This window comes from Bombina bombina, chromosome 5 (assembly GCF_027579735.1).
Source record: "Bombina bombina isolate aBomBom1 chromosome 5, aBomBom1.pri, whole genome shotgun sequence".
Classification (NCBI taxonomy): domain Eukaryota; kingdom Metazoa; phylum Chordata; class Amphibia; order Anura; family Bombinatoridae; genus Bombina; species Bombina bombina.
This window is the reverse complement of record NC_069503.1, coordinates 639,227,853-639,255,362: the sequence shown is the minus strand read 5'-3', so window position 1 is coordinate 639,255,362 and position 27,510 is coordinate 639,227,853. Positions and strand designations below refer to the sequence as shown.

The window sequence follows — 27,510 nt, the reverse complement described above, 5'->3', positions numbered from 1 at the left end:
GGATTCCTGTAGTGTACATAACCCCCCCCCAAAAAATCAAACAAACAAACAAACAATGCAGTGATTTCTATTACAGACCTCTATTGCCCTTTCAACTGTTAACATGATCAGTGATCTGATAGTTGTGAAATATTGTTGCCTTCTTTAACAAAATGTTTGTAGATGGGGTAATGAAATATGACAGGAAACTTCAGCCATATATATATATAGGGTAGGCTAGTTGTTTATCTCTGAGGCTGATGATATTAAAAAAGGGCTATGATATTTGATAGTTGATTATATCGTTTTAAATGTTTTACTTGGATTACAAAAAAGGTAGCTTGAAGAAATTATTTGGTAAACTGCCAAGGTAAACATATTTTAAAGGAATTATTATAGAGTGGCATTATCATAGAGTGTGTGCGTGCATGCATCTATGTGAGTGTGTACATGCGTCTATGTGTTTGCGTGCATGCATGCATGCATCTATGTGAGTGTGTGCATGCGTTTATGTGAGTGCGTGCATGCGTCAATGTGTGTGCATGCTTGTGTGTGCGTGCATGCGTCTGTGTGTGCGTGCATGTTTTGTTTGCGTGCATGCATGCATCTATGTGCGTGCATGCGTCAATGTGTGTGTGAGTGCATGCTTATGTTTGCGTGCATGCGTCTATGTGTGTGTGTGCGCGCATATGTGTGTGTCTTTTATTTTACCAAATTCTATAAATGATACAATTTGAAATGGTTGAGTTACTTTTTTCTTTATCTAATAACCAGCTAACATCACATAACTGTTTAATTTGATATTTTGTTTATTTGTTTAATATTCCAGAGAAAAACAAAGACAAGAAGCCGAAATATTAGCTAAGCAGGTAAAAAAATAATATATATATTGCAATGTGTTATACTGTCCCTTTAATTGTAATGATCACATTTTTTCGGATAAGGGAAGATATATATAATAATAATGATAATAATAATAATATGTTATCTGTTGTACAAAACAAATTTGTTTTATTTTAATGGTCTATTTCATTGGTTTGCAGCTATAGCTTTTATATTTTTTTAAGAATTCACTTAATCTTTCACTGGTATGAACTCTATGAGTTCTATTCTTTGTGTTATAAGTTTATAGCCTGGTTGTGTTTATACGCACTGTAGATTGATCAAATTTCCAAGTCACAAGTGCAATATTTACTCTCTATGAATTGCCCAGTCTTTTATTTACTTAGTTTTTTTTTTTTATTTCCTTTTTGTTGTTTGCTTGTTATGTCTGAAACAAATGCAAAAAAAAAACAGAACAGTATAATTATTTATGGATTCACTTTCTAACCTTTCCCAGTCTTAACTTGTACAGTAAATAAGTGACTCAACGATAAAAACTGACCTGTTTGTGATTATATAAATAGCAGCACATTTAGAAGCGATCTTGTTGTTTCATAAATGGTGTCGCATGTCTAGATTTAGTCTTCATATTTATTTAGAGAACCAGCACATGGTTGTGCTCATCAAATCTATAACTAACCTTATTTTATCCTCACATGAATTCAGGCACAGGAAGCAAGAGAACAACAGGAGCTTGCTGCTATGCTAGAAGCCCAGAAGGAGGCTGTACTAAGGCGTGAGTTAGAGAAACAGAAGGAGAATAAGCAGGTGGAAGAAATCCTACGCTTGGAGAAAGAAATTGATGACCTGCAGCGCATGAAGGAGAAGCAGGAACTTTCCCTTACAGAGGCATCATTGCAGCGACTACAGCAGCTGCGAGATGAAGAGTTAAAGCGCTTGGAAGAGGAAGCTTGCAGAGCAGCTCACGAGTTCCTTGAATCCCTGAACTTTGATGAGATTGATGAATGTGTGAGAAATATTGAAATGTCTCTTTCTGACAATGATGTTTTTGCTGAAGAACTCATTAAGGTACCAGGCACAGGTATCTGTGAAAAACCAAATTTTAATTTCAGTCAACCATACCCTGAAGAAGAGGTTGATGAGGGCTTTGAAGCTGATGATGATGCATTTAAGGACTCTCCTAACTCAAGTGAGCATGGCCAATCAGATCAGAGAACGAGTGGCATTAGAACCAGTGATGACTCATCTGAAGAGGATCCTTACATGAATTATACAGTGGAACCAGCACCCCATGCCGATGCCAATAATACATTAGTATCTTCTGGAAAAGGAGGAGAGTCTGCCTACTGTGTGCCAGAAAATGGGACAGGTGGAGTCCAAAATCCAGGGAGCCTCATTAATTCAGAGGGTGATTATGATTATGACCATGATGACTACGAAGATGGAGCTATCACTTCCGGGAGCAGTGTGGCCTTCTCTAACTCACACAGTAGCCAGTGGTCTCCTGACTACCACTGCTCTATAGGAACATACAACAGCTCATCAGCATACAGGTTTAGCTCTGAAGGAGCTCAGTCCTCAGTAAGTTGTGATCAACATCATTTTATTATATTTGTTTTGTTTTAAAAAAAATAAGATGTGACTTGTTTATTTGATTATTTTTGTATCTTTTGTTATATATAATTATTTTCATCCAGAATACTCAAGTGGGGAAAAAATGGTACATCAACAATCAGATGCTTTTTTTTATTGACTATTTTTTACTTATAAATTCAAATCCAAAATTCTTTAAAAATATGTAAAAATGTATCATACCTATCTGTAAACATTTAACAAAATCCTTAATTACACTGTGAGCAACTTATTCTACACAAACGCATAGTAAACTCAAGATTTCTATCATACAATGAAAGTATAGCAAGTTAAACCAGTTAAAATATGTATTGGTGTGTAAATGGTTAATGACAAGGCTGCTTATACTGATGCTGAAACTAGCAGTTAATGCATATTTATTGATAAGTGATACATGGAGATCAGTTGTTCACTGGTTAATATTCCGCTGCAATTTTAAAAATAAGCTGTTTAGAAAGCACACGGACATCCTGCAACACTTCTTAAAATAATACAAAATCATTTTCAAATATATAAAAAACGCCTAAAGTTTCTTTACCGCCAACAGTAGAATGTGTAAATAGCAGAGCTTTAACTAATTAGTTATGGAAACAGACAGCTAGTAAACAAAATTCTTCACACTTGTAAATGCTTTTAGCTTTATTTTCCTTTAAATGGTTGTAATTTGCTGGGTATGCATTTCATGTTTGCCATGCAAATATCTTAAGCTCCGTCAAACAGAAAAAGTAAACTGAAAAAAACAAAAATATATAATTTTTTCCGCTGGTTTTGGGTGTGGTCATATGGCTGGAAAGAACATTAACTCTTTTAACTCTAAACCATGTCAATTTGATGTTATAATACACAGCAATCATACATCACTGTAATACAGTCTCTACTATAGAAATGTCCATATTCATTTTTATATATCACCTAACATAAAATATAGTGCAGCACATTTATCAGCAGAGATTTGCTGTTAGATATTACCAACAATTCATTATGTGGCCCCTCGTAGAATTCTCTAAAGGCAGTTGTTCCCTACGTGTGTGTGAAGTTGCACACACAGGGCTCACAAAATATTGTCATTTAAAAAGTTGGACGAATAAATAACATTTTAAAAAAGAAAGTCGCAGCAAATAATGTATTGTTAAAGGGCATTACAATTCATCATTTAATTGTTCTCAAAAATCTATTTTATGAAAATTCCTATTAAAATTAAACTGAAAAAAACCCCAACAACAAATAGTATAACTAAGTATGAAATTCACAGTGTATTGTTTCCTCCTTGTACAATGAGTTTCCCTGCCTCTGGACCGAACATGGATATTCAATGACTGTAGGTATTAGCAGACTTGCCTCATTCTCTTGGTATCCTTAGTTGAAGAGTAATCCTTGGTAGGCTAAAATGAGCGCATGTCGCTTCAGCACTTCATGGTGGCAGTGTTTGCAGCAATGTTGGTAGCAATTTTATACATTGTTGCAAACCCTGGAGCCATAGAGTGTGACCTGACCTGTGAGCCTACCTAGGTTTACTCAATTTAGGATACCAAGAGAAAAGACCACTTTTGGTAATAGAAATAAACTAGAGTACTGTCTGAATCACACTTTATTTAGATTTTACGGTCTCTTTACGCAATTGTTTTTCATGTAGATATATCTCAAATTTTCAACTCACTTGGGGGAGAATATTAAGCTGCAGTTTAAAAGTGTTTCTTAAAGGACCAGTAAATACAGTAGGTTTTCATAATCAACAAGGCATGATAAAAAGACAATGCAATAGCACTAAGGCTACGAGGCGGCAAAATATTCCAAAGGATCCGCTGCTATGTCACACAAGCCTGTACAAATATTCCAAGCTCCCGACATAGCGGCCTTGCAGAGAGGTGTTTACTATGCATGCCATTGGTCCGCGATGCATTCTATAGACAACGCCCAGCATCGCCACCCATATTGGTGATGTATAGTAAAAGGATCCTGTGAAATATAACTATCGTGCCTAACCATTAATCCTAATACCCCTAAACCGAAGTACCCCACGAACACAAACTAACACTACACTAATAAAAATCAAAAACCGCCACATACCCACCGCAAATACTATCCTATTAACGCATATAGCGCCACATACCCACCACAAGTGTCTATCCTATTAACCCATATACTGCCACATACCCACCGCAAGTATCTATCCTATTGACCCCTATACAGCTACATAGCCACTGCAAGTATCTTTCCTATTAATCCCTATACAGCTACATAGCCACTGCAAGTATCTTTCCTATTAATCCCTATACAGCTGCATAGCCACCGCAAATATCTTTCCTATTAATCCCTATACAGCTACATAGCCACTGCAAGTATCTTTCCTACTAATCCCTATACAGCTACATAGCCACTGCAAGTATCTTTCCAATTAATCCCTATACAGCTACATAGCCACTGCAAGTATCTTTCCAATTAATCCCTATACAGCTACATAGCCACTGCAAGTATCTTTCCAATTAATCCCTATACAGCTACATAGCCACTGCAAGTATCTTTCCTACTAATCCCTATACAGCTACATACCCACCGCAAATATCCATTTTATCAACCCCTATATAGCCACATAACCACCGCAAATATCCATCTTATCAACCCCTATATAGCCACATACCCACCGCAATTATGTATCTTATTAACCCCTATACCGCTACATATCCATCAAAAGTCTCTATCCTATTAACCCCTATACCGCCACATACCCATTTCATTTATCTATCCCATTAACCCCTAAACCACCACTTACACACAAAAAGTACCCATCTACCAATCCTAAATGCATCTACTACCTATATTCTGTGAATTCTTGCACATGCTAAATAGGAGCTGGTGACTCAAAAAGTGTAAATATAAAACGACTGAGCCGCGCATTTAATGGAAGCTAATGGAAGTAAATTGGAAAGTTGTTAAACATTGCAATTATCTGTCTGAATCATAAGTTTTATTTTCACTTGAGTGTCCCTTTAATAGGTTGTATTTTCTAAACGAGACACAAATTTGTATTTGCAGTTTGAAGACAGTGAAGACGACTTTGATTCAAGATTTGACACAGATGATGAGCTTTCTTATCGAAGGGATTCTGTCTATAGCTGTGTTAGCTTGCCTTATTTTCACAGTTTTTTATACATGAAAGGTAAGTGTGCCTATTAGACTTATTTTGAAAAATAATTCTCTACAACATTTTTCTTTGCCACCAAGTTATTTGGTTTATTAATAGAGAAGGATCATGCGGCATATTTGAAGCTTGTTGTTGTTATTAACAAGAATGTATTAAAGACAACTGATGTCATAATATAGATTGGATAACCACCCATACAAACAAATGCAAAGACTAAGGGCTCGATTTATCAAGCCCCTACGGCTGCAAGTTCTCACAAGAACTTGCTCGCTGTAATTTATCAAGCAGTGGTCACCAGACCGCTGCTTCCCTAAGCTCTTCGCCACCTCTAAGGTGCGAAATTCAATCTCCGCGGTCGAGTCCGACCGAGGAGATTGACAGCTCCGGCCCGCACGTGATTGGCTGTGCGCAGGCAGGGGGCGGGATTGCACGCGAGCAATGCGCTCAAGTGCAATGTGGATTACCTGCGGGTAATTTTGCCCCGCCACAGGCGAGCTGAGGCGTACAGGGGCGCGTATACGTGCCCCTGTATGCCTCAGCTTTGATAAATCTAGCCGAACTTTGTATTGAAATCTACTCTCTGATGATCCACGGTTGTTTAGACTGACAAAATATTGTAATAAATCATTTGTAATTTATATAAATATACACACACACAATTGCAAGAGCCAGCTATGTAAAGTAGAATGGTAATAAAATATCAAAATGTGTATGAAAGATTTTATGAAGCAAATATTTAAAAAAAAAAAAAACTTGTGTGTTTTATGGGCTTTTTTTCTGCCAGATTCCAATCCATTAGAAGTTTGTACTTATTTTAGCCATCCAAGTTACATATGTAAATGTGAAACATATACTTTCTCCAACATAGGTGTGTCCGGTCCACGGCGTCATCCTTACTTGTGGGATATTCTCTTCCCCAACAGGAAATGGCAAAGAGCCCAGCAAAGCTGGTCACATGATCCCTCCTAGGCTCCGCCTACCCCAGTCATTCTCTTTGCCGTTGTACAGGCAACATCTCCACGGAGATGGCTTAGAGTTTTTTAGTGTTTAACTGTAGTTTTTATTATTCAATCAAGAGTTTGTTATTTTAAAATAGTGCTGGTATGTACTATTTACTCAGAAACAGAAAAGAGATGAAGATTTCTGTTTGTATGAGGAAAATGATTTTAGCACCGTAACTAAAATCCATGGCTGTTTCACACAGGACTGTTGAGAGCAATTAACTTCAGTTGGGGGAACAGTGTGCAGTCTCTTGCTGCTTGAGGTATGACACATTCTAACAAGACGATGTAATGCTGGAAGCTGTCATTTTTCCCTATGGGATCCGGTAAGCCATGTTTATTACGATGGTAAATAAGGGCTTCACAAGGGCTTATTAAGATTGTAGGCTTTTCTGGGCTAAATCGATTCAGTTTTAAAACATATTTAGCCTTGAGGAATCATTTTATCTGGGTATATTGATATTATATTATCGGCAGGCACTGTATTAGACACCTTATTTCTCTGGGGCTTTCCCAAAGCATAAGCAGAGCCTCATTTTCGCGCCGGTGTGGCGCACTTGTTTTTGAGAGGCATGGCATGCAGTCGCATGTGAGAGGAGCTCTGATACTTAGAAAAGACTTTCTGAAGGCGTCATTTGGTATCGTATTCCCCTTTGGGTTTGGTTGGGTCTCAGCAAAGCAGATACCAGGGACTGTAAAGGGGTTAAAGTGTTAAAACGGCTCCGGTTCCGTTATTTTAAGGGTTAAAGCTTCCAAATTTGGTGTGCAATACTTTTAAGGCTTTAAGACACTGTGGTGAAAATTTGGTGAATTTTGTACAATTCCTTCATGTTTTTTCGCAATTGCAGTAATAAAGTGTGTTCAGTTTAAAATTTAAAGTGACAGTAACGGTTTTATTTTAAAACGTTTTTTGTACTTTATTATCAAGTTTATGCCTGTTTAACATGTCTGAACTACCAGATAGACTGTGTTCTGAATGTGGGGAAGCCAGAATTCCTGTTCATTTAAATAAATGTGATTTATGTGATAATGACAATGATGCCCAAGATGATTCCTCAAGTGAGGGGAGTAAGCATGGTACTGCATCATTCCCTCCTTCGTCTACACGAGTCTTGCCCACTCAGGAGGCCCCTAGTACATCTAGCGCGCCAATACTCCTTACTATGCAACAATTAACGGCTGTAATGGACAATTCTGTCAAAAACATTTTAGCCAAAATGAACCCTTGTCAGCGTAAGCGTGGCTGCTCTGTTTTAGTTACTGAAGAGCATGACGACGCTGATATTAATATCTCTGAAGGGCCCCTAACCCAATCTGAGGGGGCCAGGGAGGTTTTGTCTGAGGGAGAAATTACTGATTCAGGGAACATTTCTCAACAGGCTGAACCTGATGTAATTGCATTTAAATTTAAGTTGGAACATCTCCGCATTCTGCTTAAGGAGGTATTATCCACTCTGGATGATTGTGAAAAGTTGGTCATCCCAGAGAAACTATGTAAAATGGACAAGTTCCTAGAGGTGCCGGAGCTCCCAGAAGCTTTTCCTATACCCAAGCGGGTGGCGGACATTGTTAATAAAGAATGGGAAAGGCCCGGTATTCCTTTCGTCCCTCCCCCCATATTTAAAAAATTGTTTCCTATGGTCGACCCCAGAAAGGACTTATGGCAGACAGTCCCCAAGGTCGAGGGAGCGGTTTCTACTTTAAACAAACGCACCACTATACCCATAGAGGATAGTTGTGCTTTCAAAGATCCTATGGATAAAAAATTAGAAGGTTTGCTTAAAAAGATGTTTGTTCAGCAGGGTTACCTTCTGCAACCAATTTCATGCATTGTCCCTGTCACTACAGCCGCATGTTTCTGGTTTGATGAGCTGATAAAGGCGCTCGATAGTGATTCTCCTCCTTATGAGGAGATTATGGACAGAATCAATGCTCTCAAATTGGCTAATTCTTTCACCCTAGACGCCACTTTGCAATTGGCTAGGTTAGCGGCTAAGAATTCTGGGTTTGCTATTGTGGCGCGCAGAGCGCTTTGGTTGAAATCTTGGTCGGCTGATGCGTCTTCCAAGAACAAGCTACTAAACATTCCTTTCAAGGGGAAAACGCTGTTTGGCCCTGACTTGAAAGAGATTATCTCGGATATCACTGGGGGTAAGGGCCACGCCCTTCCTCAGGATCGGCCTTTCAAGGCGAAAAATAGACCTAATTTTCGTCCCTTTCGTAAAAACGGACCAGCCCAAAGTGCTACGTCCTCTAAGCAAGAGGGTAATACTTCTCAAGCCAAGCCAGCTTGGAGACCAATGCAAGGCTGGAACAAGGGAAAGCAGGCCAAGAAGCCTGCCACTGCTACCAAGACAGCATGAAATATTGGCCCCCGATCCGGGACCGGATCTGGTGGGGGGCAGACTCTCTCTCTTCGCTCAGGCTTGGGCAAGAGATGTTCTGGATCCTTGGGCGCTAGAAATAGTCTCCCAGGGTTATCTTCTGGAATTCAAGGGACTTCCCCCAAGGGGGAGGTTCCACAGGTCTCAGTTGTCTTCAGACCACATAAAAAGACAGGCGTTCTTACATTGTGTAGAAGACCTGTTAAAAATGGGAGTGATTCATCCTGTTCCACTAAGAGAACAAGGGATGGGGTTCTACTCCAATCTGTTCATAGTTCCCAAAAAAGAGGGAACGTTCAGACCAATCTTAGATCTCAAGATCTTAAACAAGTTTCTCAAGGTTCCATCTTTCAAGATGGAAACCATTCGAACTATTCTTCCTTCCATCCAGGAGGGTCAATTCATGACCACGGTGGATTTAAAGGATGCGTATCTACATATTCCTATCCACAAGGAACATCATCGGTTCCTAAGGTTTGCATTCCTGGACAAACATTACCAGTTCGTGGCGCTTCCTTTCGGATTAGCCACTGCTCCAAGGATTTTCACAAAGGTACTAGGGTCCCTTCTAGCGGTGCTAAGACCAAGGGGCATTGCAGTAGTACCTTACCTGGACGACATTCTGATTCAAGCGTCGTCCCTTCCTCAAGCAAAGGCTCACACGGACATTGTCCTGGCCTTTCTCAGATCTCACGGCTGGAAAGTGGACGTGGAAAAGAGTTCTCTATCCCCGTCAACAAGGGTTCCCTTCTTGGGAACAATTATAGACTCCTTAGAAATGAGGATCTTTCTAACAGAGGCCAGAAAAACAAAACTTCTAGACTCTTGTCGGATACTTCATTCCGTTCCTCTTCCTTCCATAGCTCAGTGCATGGAAGTGATCGGGTTGATGGTAGCGGCGATGGACATAGTTCCTTTTGCGCGCATTCATCTAAGACCATTACAACTGTGCATGCTCAGTCAGTGGAATGGGGACTATACAGACTTGTCTCCGAAGATACAAGTAAATCAGAGGACCAGAGACTCACTCCGTTGGTGGCTGTCCCTGGACAATCTGTCTCAAGGGATGACGTTCCGCAGACCAGAGTGGGTCATTGTCACGACCGACGCCAGTCTGATGGGCTGGGGCGCGGTCTGGGGATCCCTGAAAGCTCAGGGTCTTTGGTCTCGGGAAGAATCTCTTCTACCGATAAATATTCTGGAACTGAGAGCGATATTCAATGCTCTCAAGGCCTGGCCTCGGCTAGCGAGGACCAAGTTCATACGGTTTCAATCAGACAACATGACAACTGTTGCGTACATCAACCATCAGGGGGGAACAAGGAGTTCCCTAGCGATGGAAGAAGTGACCAAAATCATTCTATGGGCGGAGTCTCACTCCTGCCACCTGTCTGCTATCCACATCCCAGGAGTGGAAAATTGGGAAGCGGATTTTCTGAGTCGTCAGACATTGCATCCGGGGGAGTGGGAACTCCATCCGGAAATCTTTGCCCAAGTCACTCACCTGTGGGGCATTCCAGACATGGATCTGATGGCCTCTCGTCAGAACTTCAAAGTTCCTTGCTACGGGGCCAGATCCAGGGATCCCAAGGCGGCTCTAGTGGATGCACTAGTAGCACCTTGGACCTTCAAACTAGCTTATGTGTTCCCGCCATTTCCTCTCATCCCCAGGCTGGTAGCCAGGATCAATCAGGAGAGGGCGTCGGTGATCTTGATAGCTCCTGCGTGGCCACGCAGGACTTGGTATGCAGATCTGGTGAATATGTCATCGGCTCCACCTTGGAAGCTACCTTTGAGACGAGACCTTCTTGTTCAGGGTCCGTTCGAACATCCGAATCTGGTTTCACTCCAGCTGACTGCTTGGAGATTGAACGCTTGATTTTATCGAAGCGAGGATTCTCAGATTCTGTTATCGATACTCTTGTTCAGGCCAGAAAGCCTGTAACTAGAAAGATTTACCACAAAATTTGGAAAAAATATATCTGTTGGTGTGAATCTAAAGGATTCCCGTGGGACAAGGTTAAGATTCCTAGGATTCTATCCTTCCTTCAAGAAGGATTGGAAAAAGGATTATCTGCAAGTTCCCTGAAGGGACAGATTTCTGCCTTGTCGGTATTACTTCACAAAAAGCTGGCAGCTGTGCCAGATGTTCAAGCCTTTGTTCAGGCTCTGGTTAGAATCAAGCCTGTTTACAAACCTTTGACTCCTCCTTGGAGTCTCAATTTAGTTCTTTCAGTTCTTCAGGGGGTTCCGTTTGAACCCTTACATTCCGTTGATATTAAGTTATTATCTTGGAAAGTTTTGTTTTTAGTTGCGATTTCTTCTGCTAGAAGAGTCTCAGAATTATCTGCTCTGCAGTGTTCTCCTCCTTATCTGGTGTTCCATGCAGATAAGGTGGTTTTACGTACTAAACCTGGTTTTCTTCCAAAAGTTGTTTCTAACAAAAACATTAACCAGGAGATTATCGTGCCTTCTCTGTGTCCAAAACCAGTTTCAAAGAAGGAACGTTTGTTGCACAATTTGGATGTTGTTCGCGCTCTAAAATTCTATTTAGATGCTACAAAGGATTTTAGACAAACATCTTCCTTGTTTGTTGTTTATTCAGGTAAAAGGAGAGGTCAAAAAGCAACTTCTACCTCTCTCTCTTTTTGGATTAAAAGCATCATCAGATTGGCTTACGAGACTGCCGGACGGCAGCCTCCCGAAAGAATCACAGCTCATTCCACTAGGGCTGTGGCTTCCACATGGGCCTTCAAGAACGAGGCTTCTGTTGATCAGATATGTAGGGCAGCGACTTGGTCTTCACTGCACACTTTTACCAAATTTTACAAGTTTGATACTTTTGCTTCTTCTGAGGCTATTTTTGGGAGAAAGGTTTTGCAAGCCGTGGTGCCTTCCATTTAGGTGACCTGATTTGCTCCCTCCCTTCATCCGTGTCCTAAAGCTTTGGTATTGGTTCCCACAAGTAAGGATGACGCCGTGGACCGGACACACCTATGTTGGAGAAAACAGAATTTATGTTTACCTGATAAATTTCTTTCTCCAACGGTGTGTCCGGTCCACGGCCCGCCCTGGTTTTTTAATCAGGTCTGATAATTTATTTTCTTTAACTACAGTCACCACGGTACCATATGGTTTCTCCTATGCAAATATTCCTCCTTAACGTCGGTCGAATGACTGGGGTAGGCGGAGCCTAGGAGGGATCATGTGACCAGCTTTGCTGGGCTCTTTGCCATTTCCTGTTGGGGAAGAGAATATCCCACAAGTAAGGATGACGCCGTGGACCGGACACACCGTTGGAGAAAGAAATTTATCAGGTAAACATAAATTCTGTTTTTCTTACACTTGTATTTGTTAAACACATACAAACCTTTAAGACACTTTGTGGACTTATGAAGCAGCCTAAATGGAAGCAAAGAATACACAGCCAGTATGAAAATAAAACTTAGTGGCTAATTAAATCAGTGTTAAAGGAACAGTGTACTGTAAAATTATGACTTGTTTTACCAGCTGGAGAATTTAAAATGTATGAGAAATAGCTCCTTTAGCTATATTGTTTACATGAAATAGCTGTCTCTGCTAATTGAAACCACAACCTAATCAAATGGGCTGGGCGTGTAAGGAGAGCAGACCTCATTACCTTATCTCACTATATTTACACAAAATCATCCTTATCTTTCACTGTATACACACAGACCAGTAGAAAACAATAGAAATAGCCATTATTGTTTACATAGCTTTTCTATAACCAGTACGTGAGTATTTATATTTTTTCGGTATAGTTTGATATACAGGCAAAACAGCTATTTCAAATGACAACATAAACATAAAGAAACTATTTGTAATCAGTTTAATACACTCCAGCAAGTAATGGATATTTGGGAACATAATAAAAGGGAGAAAACAATCACAGTTCACTGTCCTTTTAATGTTGACAGCTTTTTTGTGATTCAGTGCATTTTTTTTCTCATCTAATAATACATAATTGTCACTGTAGTACATTGTTGTGTTAAGTTTAATTAACATTTTTTAAAACATTAAGCTATAGATATTAACATAGGAATAATCACTGGAGAAGAAGGAATTTTATATATTGCTCTTACGTTATGCAAGCAGCCTCAAGAATCAACATAGAAACATAAATACAAAGAGGCTGAATGTACAATTGATGAATTGTTCAACTGCAGAATGTTCAGGGTAACACTGACCAATCGGATTATGACATAAATACAGCATCAGAGGACGCCAAAAAACCCCAACAAATTAAAACAACTGATATTTTAGTAAATAATAAACGCATTGTCACACAGATGTAGAATTAAAAGAACAAACATAGCAATCTTCAGTTGACGTCAGGGAAGTAATTGTAGCAGCCTTAAGCATAATACTTTTCAATATGCTGTCAAACCTGTTTTGTGAATATTGATAGGTCTGCTGCTCTAGGAGGGTAGCCGAGTTATCTTCTATACTCACTTTCTGTAAACTAAGGGGCCCATTTATCAAGCTCCGGACGGAGCTTGAGGGCCCGTGTTTCTGGCGAGCCTGCAGGCTCGCCAGAAACACCAGTTATGAAGCTGGGGTCTAAAGACCGCTGCTCCGTAACCTGTCCACCTTCTCTGAGTAGGCGGACAGACATCGCCGCAATTCAACCCGATCGAGTACGATCGGGTAGATTGACACCCCCCTACTGGCGGGCGGCGTTGCACCAGCTGCTGGTGCAATGCTGAATACGGAGAGCGTATTGCTCTCCGCATTCAGCGAGGTCTGTTGGACCTGATCCGCACTGTTGGATCAGGTCCGACAGACCTTTGTTAAATAGGCCCCTAAATCATTTGCTCAGTAGTTCCTATTATTTCTAAACACGTTTTTGGCATTACTTATTGTATTAAGACACTACATTTATATTGCCAGCTCCACTAATACTATTATACATACTCTGGTTGTATAGTCCCAGTCCCAAAAGGGGTTTCTCAGTGGAACAGCTATAATGTTTTATTTAATACCAAGTTAGTCAGTATCACTATTATGCAAGGGAAAAGCAAGGTTTATTATCAACAAGTTTAGTGTTTAGTGATCATTTTATATGACTCTTTTATTTCCTGTGGCCTGTACCATTTATTTGATATAACTTTATCTTATACCATATTTATATACTGTGATGCTTGTGAAGAGATAAACTTTAATATTGAATGGTTGTTCCTTCATTCTAGATACAAATATTTCAACTGGTCTTTGTGATTGTCGTAAATGTATCCAGAGTAATTGTTGTAAAGCAAAGCCATACTATGCTTCAACATGGCATCATAATGCATTAGTTATAGTCTAGCCTTAAAGGGACAGTAAAGTTCAAATTAAACTTTCTTGATTTAGATAGAGTATGCAATTTTAAACAACTTTCCAATTTACTAATATTATCAAATTTGCTTTGTTCTATTGGTATCTTTTACTGAAGAGTAAAACTCGGTACTGTATGCTCATAAGAGCTCAGGAGTGTGCACGTGTATTTTGTACTCTATGGCAGAAGTGTTTTGCAACATTATTTTAGCCTTGTAATAGACACGTGCACACTCCTGAGCTCTTATGAGCCTACCTAGTTTTACTCTTCAATAAAAGGTAGCAAATTTGATAAGTAAATTGGAAAGTTGTTTAAAATTGCATGCTCTATCCGAAACATGAAAGTTTAATTTTGACTTTACTGTCCCTTTAAGTATGAGAGGTGTATTTTATTCAGGCATGTTGGTTACTTTTATTTAATTCAAAACCCTTTTCTATTAGGTGGTGTGATGAACTCATGGAAGAAGCGTTGGTGTGTCTTGAAGGATGAGACATTCCTCTGGTTTCGGTCTAAGCAGGAAGCTTTGAAGCAGGGTTGGCTTCACAAGAAAGGTGGGGGGTCATCTACTCTTTCTAGAAGGAACTGGAAGAAGCGCTGGTTTGTTCTCCGCCAATCTAAGCTTATGTACTTTGAAAATGACAATGAAGAGAGGCTAAAAGGAGGCATAGAAATTCGAGATGCCAAGTACGTGTTATCAAAACATATAAAGTATTTTCTTTACCTATTAATTTTACAGAATGTGACAAAGTAACAGTTCTTACCCCCCCCCCCCCCCAACACATACTACTTATAATAATGAATCATAGTGTTTCTTAGAACGGTAACCAAATAATCTCCTGGAATTCAGTCTGATCATGGTATAGAGATTACGTAGCCTTCTCTTAATACTCTGCAGATATAGCAATAGCACAGATAGATTTCACATAGATACCAATGTATATTAGTGAAACAAAAAATAGTCATTCATTTTAGTTGAGACATGGTAAACAAATTTATCACATAAATGTGCTGCTAGTGATTTAAAGAAAAAAATAAAAATCAGGTGGAGTAAGTATTGTTTCCTTCTTAAATAAGTAGAGTCCACAGCTTAATTCCTTACTGTTGGGAAATACTGAACCTGGCCACCAGGAGGAGGCAATGACACCCCAGCCAAAGGCTTAAATACCTCTCCCACTTCCCCCATCCCCAAGTCTTTTTTTACTTTTCGTCACAGGTGGATGGCAGAGAAGTGTCAGAAGATTTTCGAAGTTGTTCCTCAGGAGGGGTATATGCCCTTTGATATGGGACTGGAGTTTTAAGTAGTCTTGTCAGCCTCTCAGTGAGAGCATTGATGTTAGAGTCTGGAGATGCAGGGAGAGTCTTCCTGCGAACCCATCCAGACTGCCCACTAACAGCGCCTTAAGCAATCAGCGTTGACGAGTTTCACTGTCTGCTTATTCTTCACTCAAGTCCATGTCAGGAGCGATGCTACAAGACTGTCACACTTGAGAGGCTGTGTTTCTGTTCCGCAGCTCGAATTCTGGTAAGATCGTTTACATTTTTACATATGTTGAAAATGCTGAAGACAGGGTCACAGTCTGGCTCCTTTTATCTTAATAGAATTATGGGTTAAAATCTCCTGAGGGAGGCTATTGAACAGTGGGGATTAATCAAATCTGATACTTTGATTTTATGCTGCTTTATGTGTGAGATATTTTGGGCGGTAACGGAACATACAGGTTTTTACTTTCACTTTGAACGCTGCACAGCTTGTAACTTGGCGTGCTTTTTCTCATAGCAGGGACAGTCCTGCCTTGCACACCATATGACCGGGTATGGTCACACTTTCGTTTTTCTCTTTCCTGACCGAGCTAGCTGTCGGAGAAGACGCTTGTTTCTCTGTTTGCCTGGGTCTAGGAGGTGGTGAGTGCCCCAGTCATTGGGAGTATAAAGGTGCTGTTTTGTGAGAAATAAAAAGATAATTTATTCTGTGTCCTACTGTTGTTAGTGCAAGCTAGGGTGGATTCTGATATGCTTGAGGGTATTCCCTCTATTTCTAATAGTAATACCTGTCTATACTGTGAGGAGGCCTTGGTATGCCCGCCCTCTAAACTATGTTCCATATGCATCAACAAGGTTATTATGTCTAAGAAGGTTAACCCCTTTAGTACTACTGAACCGTCCACCTCTGAGGACTCGCCGTCCCCTGAGGTGCATACCTTTCAGTCATCTCTATCTTCACATGCAGCTTTCCATAGCACGCCTGATCCTCCGTCTGGAGGGAGCCTTTTACCATTGGACATTACCGCGCAGTTAAAAATGGCGGTGTCTTGGCTCTTAGTGCTTTACCTTGCCCTGCCAAGCGCAAGTGAAAGGTTAAACATAGCTCTCCGTTCCAGGGGACATCCAGTGATTTATTAGATTTGTCTGCCTTTCAAGTATCCAAGGATGGGTCACACTCTGAATCGTCAGAGGGTGAACTTTCTGGCCAGCCTTTAGATTTAAATTGAACACTTACGTTTTCTTCTAAAGGAGGTTCTGTCAACATTAGAGGTTCCAGAGGCCAAGTTGCATGATGAACCTTTAAACCTTAAATTAGACAGAGTGTACGAGGACAGGATAGCGCCGCTAACTTTTTCTGTACCTGTAAAAATGGCAAACATTTTTTAAGAACGAGTGGGATAGAATTGGATCTTCCTTTTCCCCTTCGCCTGCCTTTAAAAAAATATTCCCGGTCCCGGACTCTCAGCTGGAGTTGTGGGCCGTCCCTAAGGTGGATGGCTCTATCTCTTATCTAGCCAGGTGTACTACTATCCCTCTTGAGGATAGCTCATCATCCAGAGAACCGATGGATAAGAAGATAGAAACTTTTCTCAGGAAAATGCTTCAGCATACGGGATACTTATTTCAACTGGAAGCGGCTGTTGCCTGGGTTGCTGGAGCTGCGGCCTACTGGTGCGACTCCTTAGCGTATTTGATCGAGGTGGAGTGTCCCCTTGATGTTATCCAAGAAAGAATTAAAGCATTGAGAATTGCTATTTTTTTTTTATCTGTGATGCAAACATGCAGATTATTCGCCTGAATGTTAAGATATCTGGTTTCTCAGTACAGAACCGTCAGGCGCTCTGGCTGAAGTCCTGGTCTGCGGACATGACTTCTAAGTCTAGATTACTTTCCCTCCCCTTTAAGGGAAATATTTTATTTGGTCAAAGGCCTGGACTCCATTATCTCCATGGTTACAGGGGGCAAGGGTGCCTTCCTACCACAGGATAAAAAGAACAAATCTAAGGGAAAAGGATCTAATTTTCGTTCCTTTCGTTCTAAAAAGTCTCAATGTCAGCAGTCCTCCTCTAAGCCCGAGCAAACCAAGAGCACTTGGAAGCCAGCTCAATCCTGGAATAAATCCAAGCAGAACAAGAAGCCTGCCAAGACCAAGTCGTCATGAAGGGGTGGCCCCCGATCCGGCGCTGGATCTTGTAGGGGGCAGACTGTCGCTGTTTTCAGATGCTTGGTTCAGGGACATGCAGGATCCATGGGTCCTAGAGGTCATAGCTCAGGGATACAAGATAGGTTTCAAATATCATCCACCCAAGGACAGATTTCTCCTCTCAAGCCTTTCTTCAAGACCAGAAAAGAGGAAGCCTTTCTGGGGTGCATGCCGGATCTGTCCTCCTTAGTGGTCATTGTCCCAGTTCCTATCGCAGAAAGATGCTTGGGATACTATTCAAACCTGTTTGTGGTCCCAAAGAAGGAGGGAACTTGCCACCCAATTCTGGACCTAAAGTGCTTAAACAAGTTTCTAAATGTCCCCTCATTCAAGATGAAAACAGTGAGGATGGACCTCACTGTTTTCATCTTGAACGAGGGGACATTTAGAAACTTGTTCAGGAAGGACAGTTCATGACCACTATAGATCTGAAGAATACCTACCTTCACGTTCCAATCCACAGGGACCACTTCCAGTTCCTAAGGTTTGCGTTCCTGGATCAGCACTTCCAGTTCATTATACTTCTGTTTGGTCTAGCTACTGCTCCAAGAATCTTTACAAAGGTTCTAGGGGCTCTCCTGGCCGTCGCCAGAACCCAAGGTATAGCAGTAGCTCCCTACTTGGACGACATTCTGGTTCAAGCACCATCCTTTCGTTTAGTGGAGGACCATTCCATATTTCTTCTCTCTCTTATTCGATCTCATGGATGGTAGATAAACTTAGAAAATAGTTCTCTTATTACAAGCACCAGGGTAGAATTCCTGGGTACTATAATAGACTCAATATCCATGAGGATATTTCGAACCGACCAGAGACGTTGCAAGCTAGCTTCAGCATGTCTTGCCCTCCGGACCTCCTTAAGGCTGACAGATAGCTCAGCATGCTAAGGCACTGTGGCTGAGCTCTGTAGCAACCCAAGGGTTGCAGGTTCTATCCCCGGCGAGGTCCACTCATCCTTCCGAGGTCGCTAAAATGAGCAGCGCCTTGAGTCCCTTACGGGTGATTAGCCGCGCTTTACAAATACTCAATACATACATACATACATACATACATACATACATACATACATACAAGGCCATCTGTGGCTCAGTGTATGGAGGTAATTGGTCTCATGGTGTCCAGCATGGACATAATTCCCTTTGCTAGGTTCCATCTCAGACCATTACAGCTGTGCATACTGAGGCAGTGGAACGGCGATCATTCGGATCTGTCTCAACAGATTTCCCTGGACAGCAAGTCGAGAGAATAGCTCTCTTGGTGGCTCTGTCCAGATCATCTGTCCCGAGGGACATCCTTTCTAAGACCATCCTTGGAGATTGTGACTATAGACGCGAGTCTATCAGGATGGGGAGCTGTTTGGGGTGCCAAGAAGGCACAGAGCCTGTGGTCTCAGGAGGAACGCTACCTCCCGATCAACATTCTAGAACTTTGAGCATCTACAATGCTCTGAAGGCTTGGCCTCTTCTGGGTTCGTCCCGGTTTATCAGATTCCAATCAGACAATATAACCTTGGTGGCTTACATCAACTATCATGGGGAAACGAGAAGCTCCCTAGCAATGTGGGAAGTATCTCGGATACTGGAGTGGGCGAGCGAAAACCCACAACTGTTCTCTGTCAGCAATCCACATTCTGGGTGTGAACAACTGGGAAGCAGACTTTCTCAGCAGACAATCTTTCCTCCGGGGGAATGGTCTCTCCATCCTGAAGTGTTTACGGAGATATGCAAAATGTGGGGGACGCCGGAGATAGATCTCATGGCGTCTCGTCCAGGGATCCTCATGCGGCGCTAATAGATGCATTAGCAGTACCTTGGAGGTTCAGTCTAATCTACCTTTTTTCCGCCGTTACCACTCCTTCCTCGGGTAGTGGCCCACATCAAGCAGGAGCAAGCGTCAGTAATACTGATTGCTCCATTGTGGCCGCGAAGGATGTGGTTCGCGGATCTAGTGAGGATGTCATCTTCTCCTCCATGGAAGTTACCTTGTCGCAGGAATCTGCTGGAACCAAGGTCCTTTTGTTCATCAAAATCTAGATTCTCTGAGGCTGACTGCATGGAGATTAAACGCTTAGTCCTTGCCAAGAGAAGGTTTTCTGAGAGAGTTATTGATACTCTCATTCAAGCTCATAAGCCGGTCACTCATCTCATCTAGCATAAGGTGTGGAGAACCTACTTATTCTGGTGTGAAGAGCTTGGATTTCCCTGGCATAAAGTTAAAGTTGCCAGGATTCTATTGTTTCTCAATGATGGACTGGAGAAGGGTCTTTCGGCCAGTTCCCTGAGGGGACAGATTTCGGCCTTGCCTGTTTTACTGCACAAGAGGCTCTTGGAACTTCCAGATGTTCAGTCTTTTGTTAAGGCTCTGATTAGGATCAGACCTGTGTTATGATCTGCGGCTCCTCCTTGGAGTCTGAATCTGGTTCTTAAGGTTTTGCAACGGGCTCCGTTTGAGCCTATGCATGAAATTGACATTAAGTTGTTGTCCTGGAAGGTTCTTTTTCCACTGACTATTGCTTCGGCGCACAGAGTATCTGAGATTGCCGCCTTGTAATGTATGCCTCCTTATCTGGTGTTCCATTCGGATAAGGCTGTCCTACGTACTAAGTTAGGGTTTCTCATTAAGGTTGTGTCAGACCGCAACATCAATCAAGAGATTGTGGTCCCATATTTGTGTCTTAATCCTTCTTCTTCGAAGTAACGCTCACTTCATAATTTTGACGTAGTTCGTGCCATGAAGTTTTATATTCAGGCTACTAAGGATTTTAGACAAACTTCTTCCTTGTTTGTTGCCTATTCTGAGAAGCGTATGGGTCAGAAGGTCTCTTCGACTTCCTTATTTTTTTGTCTTAACTTATGAGACAGCGGGACTCAAACCTCCTCAGAGAATTACAGCTTGTTCTACTAGAGCAGTGGCTTCCTCTTGGGCCTTTAAGAACGAGGCCTCTATGGATCAGATTTGTAAGTTTGATGTTTTTGCTTCAGCTGAAGCAGCCTTCATGAGAAAGGTTTTGCAGGCTGTGGTGCCCTCAGATTAGGGTCCGCCTCTCTTTTTTTGTCCCTCCCGTTTTTATTCAGTGTCCTCTAGAGCTTGGGTATAAGTTTCCCGATAGTAAGGAATGAAGCTGTGGACTCTCCTTATATTAAGAAGGAAAACATAAATTATGCTTACCAGATAATTTAATTTCCTTCTGTATAAGGAGAGTACACGGCCCCTGCCCGTGTTCTCCGATGGGCGGCCCCCTAAATTTCTATTTCTCTTCTGGCACCTTTTATACCCTGATATTTCTCCTACTGTTCCTTGTTCCCTCGGCAGAATGATTGGGGGATGGGGGAAGTGGGAGAGGTATTTAAGCCTTTGGCTGGGGTGTCTTTGCCTCAGGTTCAGTATTTCCCAACAGTAAGGAATAAAGCCGTGGACTCTCCTTATACAGAAGGAAATGAAATTATCTGGTAAGCATAATTTTATGTTTTTATTCCTAAAGGGACAGTAAACATTTTATAATATAACATGTTTAATTATACATAGTAAAACAACTTTACAATATACTTTCATGTTATTTAAAGGGACAGAAAAGTCAAAATTAAACTTTCATGATTCAGAGCATGTGATTTTAAGCAATTTTCTCATTTACTTTTTTTCTCAAATTTTCTGTTTTCCTTTGATATCCTTTGTTAAGAGTAAAGCTAGGTAGGCTGTTAGAAGCTCAGGAGCGTGCACATCTTTAGCAGTCTATGGGCCAGATTACGAGTGGAGCGCTAAATCACGCGCAAGTGAAAGGAGGTTTATCATGGGTGTTTGCGCGTGTCGGGTTTACAGCTCATATTATAAGTTGAAAGTAAACGGGATCTCTTAAGCGCTGGAATGATTAGTGTCCTCAGAGCTCTGGTTAACTGTTTGGCGAAACAAAAAAGTGTCACAAAACACATAAAAAATGCATTACAAAGTACAGCTACACTCATAATAACACAATCTAATAAGCAAAAATTTAAAAAAAAAATGGACAAAAAGTTATTAGGGCTCAAAGATGAGAGGTCTGCAAAGGGTTTTAACATTGAGATACAAACATATACATGTGTAAAGATGTGTGTGTGTGTGTGTGTGTATATATATATATATATATATATATATATATGTGTGTGTATATATGTATGTACAGATTTATTTATGTATTTACAAACATATATACACATAGAAACACATAAATATATATTTGTCTATATATGTATACATATGTAAGTGCATTGGAGCCCTTTGCAGTTAAGTAGATGAAAACATGTAATAGTATTTTTATGCAATATTCATTTTTAACCCCTTAATGACAACTGATGTACCAGGTACGTCATGCATTAACAAGCAGTTAATGACAATGGACGTACCTGGTACGTCAGTTGTCTAACAGAGTGCTGGAAGTGATCACAATCGCTTCCAGCAGCTCTGAGGGTATTGCAGTGATGCCTCGATATGGAGGCATCCTGCAATACCCCTTTACAAGCCTCCGATGCAGAGAGAGCCACTCTGTGTCCCTCTCTGCACCGGTAGTGATGGTGCCGATGGTGCCTTTGTCCGGTGGGAGGAGGGAGCGTGTGCGTGCGCGTGCATGATGCGCGCTCGCGCATTAGCCACACTGACACCAATGAAAAAGGAAGGGGAAAAAAAGTTATTTTATTTTTTTTACATTTTAAAGGATCTGGAAGGGGGAGGGGGTGGGGGTATTGTGGGGGGGCTGCTACACTACAGAAATAATTAAACATACAAATAAAAGTTATAAATAAAATTAAAATAGTTTGGTTTGTGGGGCCAAACTGGGTACTGGCAGACAGCTGCCAGTACCCAAGATGGCGGTAATTAGGTAGGGGAGAGGGTTAGAGAGCTGGAGGGGGGGATCAGGGAGGTTTGTGCTAAGGCAGGGGTCCATCACAACTAAAATATTTTATAATTTTTATTTAAAAAAAAAAATAATCTTTTATTTAGTACTGGCAGACTTAAGATGGCGGTAACAATTGTGGGGTGGGGGAGGGAAGAGAGCTGTTTGGGAGGGATCAGGGGTGGGATTTGTCAGGTGGGAGGCTGATCTCTAAAATTAACCCTGCAAGCTCCCTACAAGCTACCTAATTTAACCCCTTCACTGCTGGGCATAATTCACGTGTGGTGCGCAGCAGCATTTAGCGGCCTTCTAATTACCAGAAAGCAACGCCAAAGCCATATAAGTCTGCTATTCTGAACAAAGGGGATCCCAGAGAAGCTTTTACAACAATTTCTGCCATAATAGCACAAGCTGTTTGTAAATAATTTCAGTGAGAAACCTAAAATTGTGAAAAATGTAAAGTTTTTTTTTTTATTTGCTCGCATTTGGCGGTGAAATGGTGGCATAAAATATACCAAAATGGGCCTAGATCAATACTTTGGGATGTCTTCTAAAACAAAATATATACATGTCAAGGGATATTCAGGTATTCCTGACAGATATCAGGGTTCCAAAGTAACTAGCGCTAATTTTGAAAAAAAGTGGTTTGGAAATAGCAAAGTGCTACTTGTATTTATTGCCCCATAAATTGCAAAAAAAGCAAAGAACATGTAAACATTGGGTATTTCTAAACTCAGGACAAAATTTATAAGCTATTTAGCATGGGTGTTTTTTGGTGATTGTAGATGTGTAACAGATTTTGGGGATCAAAGTTAGAAAAAGTGTGTTTTTTCCATTTTTTCCTCATATTTTATTATTTTTTTTTTAGTAAATTATAAGATATGATGAAAATAATGATATCTTTAGAAAGTCCATTTAATGACGAGAAAAACGGTATATAATATGTGTGGGTACAGTAAACGAGTAAGAGGAAAATTACAGCTAAACGCAAACACTGCAGAAATGTAAAAATAGCCATTGTCATTAAGGGTAAGAAAATTGAAAAATGGTCCGGTCATTAAGGGGTTAATAAAGTGTTATACTCTGTATTTACTGTAAATATTTCATATTCCAATGTTCTGCACATAGCAAAATATGTTATATGTATTTTTAAATAGATATTCCTGTAGAAATCTATATATAATCATCTATATATATATATATATATTTCTCCTGTTAAGTGTGGTAAGTCCACGGGTCATCATTACTTCTGGGATATTAACTCCTCCCCAACAGGAAGTGCAAGAGGATCACCCAAGCAGAGCTGCTATATAGCTCCTCCCCTCTACGTCACACCCAGTCATTCTCTTGCACCCAACTAATAGATAGGATGTGTGAGAGGACTGTGGTGATTATACTTAGTTTTTATATCTTCAATCAAAGTTTGTTATTTTAAAACAGCACCGGAGTGTGTTGTTCCTTCTCAGGTAGAATTTGAAGAAGAATCTACCTGAGTTTTTATATGATTTTAGCCGGCGTAGTTAAGATCATTTTGCTGTTCTCGGCCATCTGAGGAGTGAGGTAAACTTCAGATCAGGGGACAGCGGGCAGGTTCACCTGCAAAGAGGTATGTAGCAGTATATTATTTTCTGAGGAATGGAATTGACTGAGAAAATACTGCCAATACCGATATAATGTAAGTTCAGCCTTAAATGCAGTAGTAGCAACTGGTATCAGGCTGTCATGTATGTATATTTACACTTCAGTATTCTGGGGAATGGCACTTCACTGAGATAATACTGTATGCATAAAACTTTTAGCCTAACTTGCAGTGGGAACGACTAGCAGCAGGCTTTCTAATGACACTTCATTTTATTTGATGTTAAACGTTTTGCTGGCATGTTAAATCGTTTATTTATCTGAGGTACTGGGTGAAAAAATTGTTTTGGGCACTGTTTTTTTTCCACTTGGCTGTCGTTTTATTTAATTTAAGACAGTTTACTGATCTCCCTCACTGTTGTGTGTGAGGGGGAGGGGCCTATTTTGGCGCTTTTACTACGCATCAGAAATTCAGTCACAAGTCTGTTTTCTTCCCTGCATGATCCGGATCGTCTCTACAGAGCTCAAGGGTCTTCAAAAATTATTTTGAGGGAGGTAATCACTCACAGCAGACCTGTGAGACTGTGCTTTGACTGTGATAAAAAACGTTTATTTTCTGTACTTTTTTTCTGCTGTTTAAGGGTTAGTTATCCATTGCTAATGGGGGCAATCCTTTGCTAAATTGTATTTTTTACCGGGAAAAATTTGATTTTATAGTTTCTCCGGTTCATTGTTACTCAACTGTCATAATTTTTTTCTGTGCTTCTTAAAGGCACAGTACGTTTTTCATATTACTTGTAAATTGAGTTGAAAAGTATTTCCAAGTTTGCTAGTTTAATTGCTAGTGTGTTAAACATGTCTGACTCAGAGGAATATCTCTGTGCTATATGTGCTAAAGCCAAGGTGGAGCCCAATAGAAATTTATGTACTAATTGCATTGATGCTACTTTAAATAAAAGTCAATCTGTACAAATTGAACATCATTCACCAAACAACGAGGGGAAAGTTATGCCGACTAACTTGCCTCACGTGTCAGTACCTGCATCTCCCGCTCGGGAGGTGCGTGATATTGTAACGCCGGGTACTTCAGGGCGGCCATTACAGATCACATTACAGGACATGGCTAATGTTATGACTGAAGTTTTGTCTAAATTACCTGAACTTAGATGTAAGCGAGATCACTCTGGGGTGAGAACAGAGTGCGCTGATAATAATAGGGCCATGTCAGATACTGCGTCACAATTTGCAGAACATGAGGACGGAGAGCTTCAATCTGCAGGTGACGGAGCTGATCCCAATAGAGTGGATTCAGACATTTCAAACTTTAAGTTTAAGCTAGAAAACCTCTGTGTACTGCTAGGGGAGGTATTAGCGGCTCTGAATGATTGTAACACCGTTGCAATCCCAGAGAAATTATGTAGGCTGGATAGATACTATGCGGTACCGACGAGTACTGACGTATTTCCTATACCTAAGAGGCTTACAGAGATAATTACTAAGGAGTGGGATAGACCCGGTGTACCCTTTTCCCCCCCTCCTGTATTTAGAAAAATGTTTCCAATAGACGCCACCACACGGGACTTATGGCAGACGGTCCCTAAGGTGGAGGGAGCGGTTTCTACTCTGGCTAAGCGTACCACTATCCCGGTGGAGGATAGCTGTGCCTTTTCAGATCCAATGGATAAAAAAATAGAGGGTTACCTTAAGAAAATGTTTGCTCAACAAGGTTTTATATTACAACCCCTTGCATGTATTGCGTCTGTCACGGCTGCGGCCGCTTTTTGGTCCGAGTCTCTGGAAGAAACTCTTGACTCAATAACTATAGACGAGATTTCAAATAAGCTTAAAACACTTAAGCTAGCTAATTCATTTGTTTCAGATGCCGTAGTACATTTAACTAAACTTACGGCTAAGAATTCCGGATTCGCCATTCAGGCACGCAGAGCACTGTGGCTGAAATCCTGGTCAGCTGATGTTACTTCTAAATCTAAATTACTGGTTTGAAAGAAATTATCGCTGACATTACAGGAGGTAAAGGCCATGCCCTGCCTCAAGACAGAGCCAAACCTAGGGCTAGACAGTCTAATTTTCGTACCTTTCGTAATTTCAAGGCAGGAGCAGCATCAACTTCCTCTGCTCCAAAACAGGAAGGAGCTGTTGCTCGCTACAGACAAGGCTGGAGACCTAACCAGTCCTGGAACAAGGGCAAGCAGGCCAGAAAACCTGCTGCTGCCCCTAAGACAGCATGAATCGAGGGCCCCCGATCCGGGAACGGATCTAGTGGGGGGCAGACTTTCTCTCTTCGCCCAGGCTTGGGCAAGAGATGTCCAGGATCCCTGGGCTTTAGAGATCATATCTCAGGGATATCTTCTGGACTTCAAGACCTCTCCCCCAAAAGGGAGATTTCATCTTTCAAGGTTGTCAACAGACCATATAAAGAAAGAGGCGTTTCTACGCTGTGTACAAGATCTCTTACTAATGGGAGTGATCCACCCGGTTCCGCGGTCGGAACACGGACAGGGGTTTTACTCAAATCTGTTTGTGGTTCCCAAGAAAGAAGGAACCTTCAGACCAATCTTGGATTTAAAGATCCTAAACAAATTCCTAAGAGTTCCATCGTTCAAAATGGAAACTATTCGGACAATCCTACCCATGATCCAAGAGGGTCAGTACATGACCACAGTGGATTTAAAGGACGCTTACCTTCACATACCGATTCACAAAGATCATTACCGGTATCTAAGGTTTGCCTACCTAGACAGGCATTACCAGTTTGTAGCTCTTCCATTCGGATTGGCTACGGCTCCAAGAATCTTCACAAAGGTTCTGGGCGCTCTTCTGGCGGTACTAAGACCGCAAGGAATTTCGGTAGCTCCGTACCTAGACGACATTCTGATACAAGCTTCAAGCTTTCAAACTGCCAAGTCTCATACAGAGTTAGTACTGGCATTTCTAAGGTCGCATGGGTGGAAGGTGAACGAAAAGAAGAGTTCTCTCTTTCCACTCACAAGAGTTCCCTTCTTGGGGACTCTTATAGATTCTGTAGAAATGAAGATCTACCTGACAGAAGACAAGTTAACAAAGCTTCAAAATGCTTGCTGTGTCCTTCATTCCATTCAACACCCGTCAGTGGCTCAATGCATGGAGGTAATCGGCTTAATGGTGGCGGCAATGGACATAGTACCCTTTGCACGCTTACATCTCAGACCGCTGCAATTGTGCATGCTAAGTCAGTGGAATGGGGATTACTCAGATTTGTCCCCTACTCTGAATCTGGATCAAGAGA

At 41.1% G+C, this 27,510-nt stretch overlaps 1 protein-coding gene across 1 annotated transcript in view; it reads left to right on the top strand.

Moving 5' to 3' along the window:
- MYO10 (myosin X) overlaps positions 1–27,510 on the top strand; it is a 457,205-nt gene that overhangs the window by 360,502 nt on the left and 69,193 nt on the right. Inside the window, 4 exon segments of the mRNA XM_053715822.1 lie at positions 809–848; positions 1,528–2,403; positions 5,488–5,611; positions 14,757–15,000. Coding sequence (XP_053571797.1) covers positions 809–848; positions 1,528–2,403; positions 5,488–5,611; positions 14,757–15,000 — 1,284 coding nt within the window.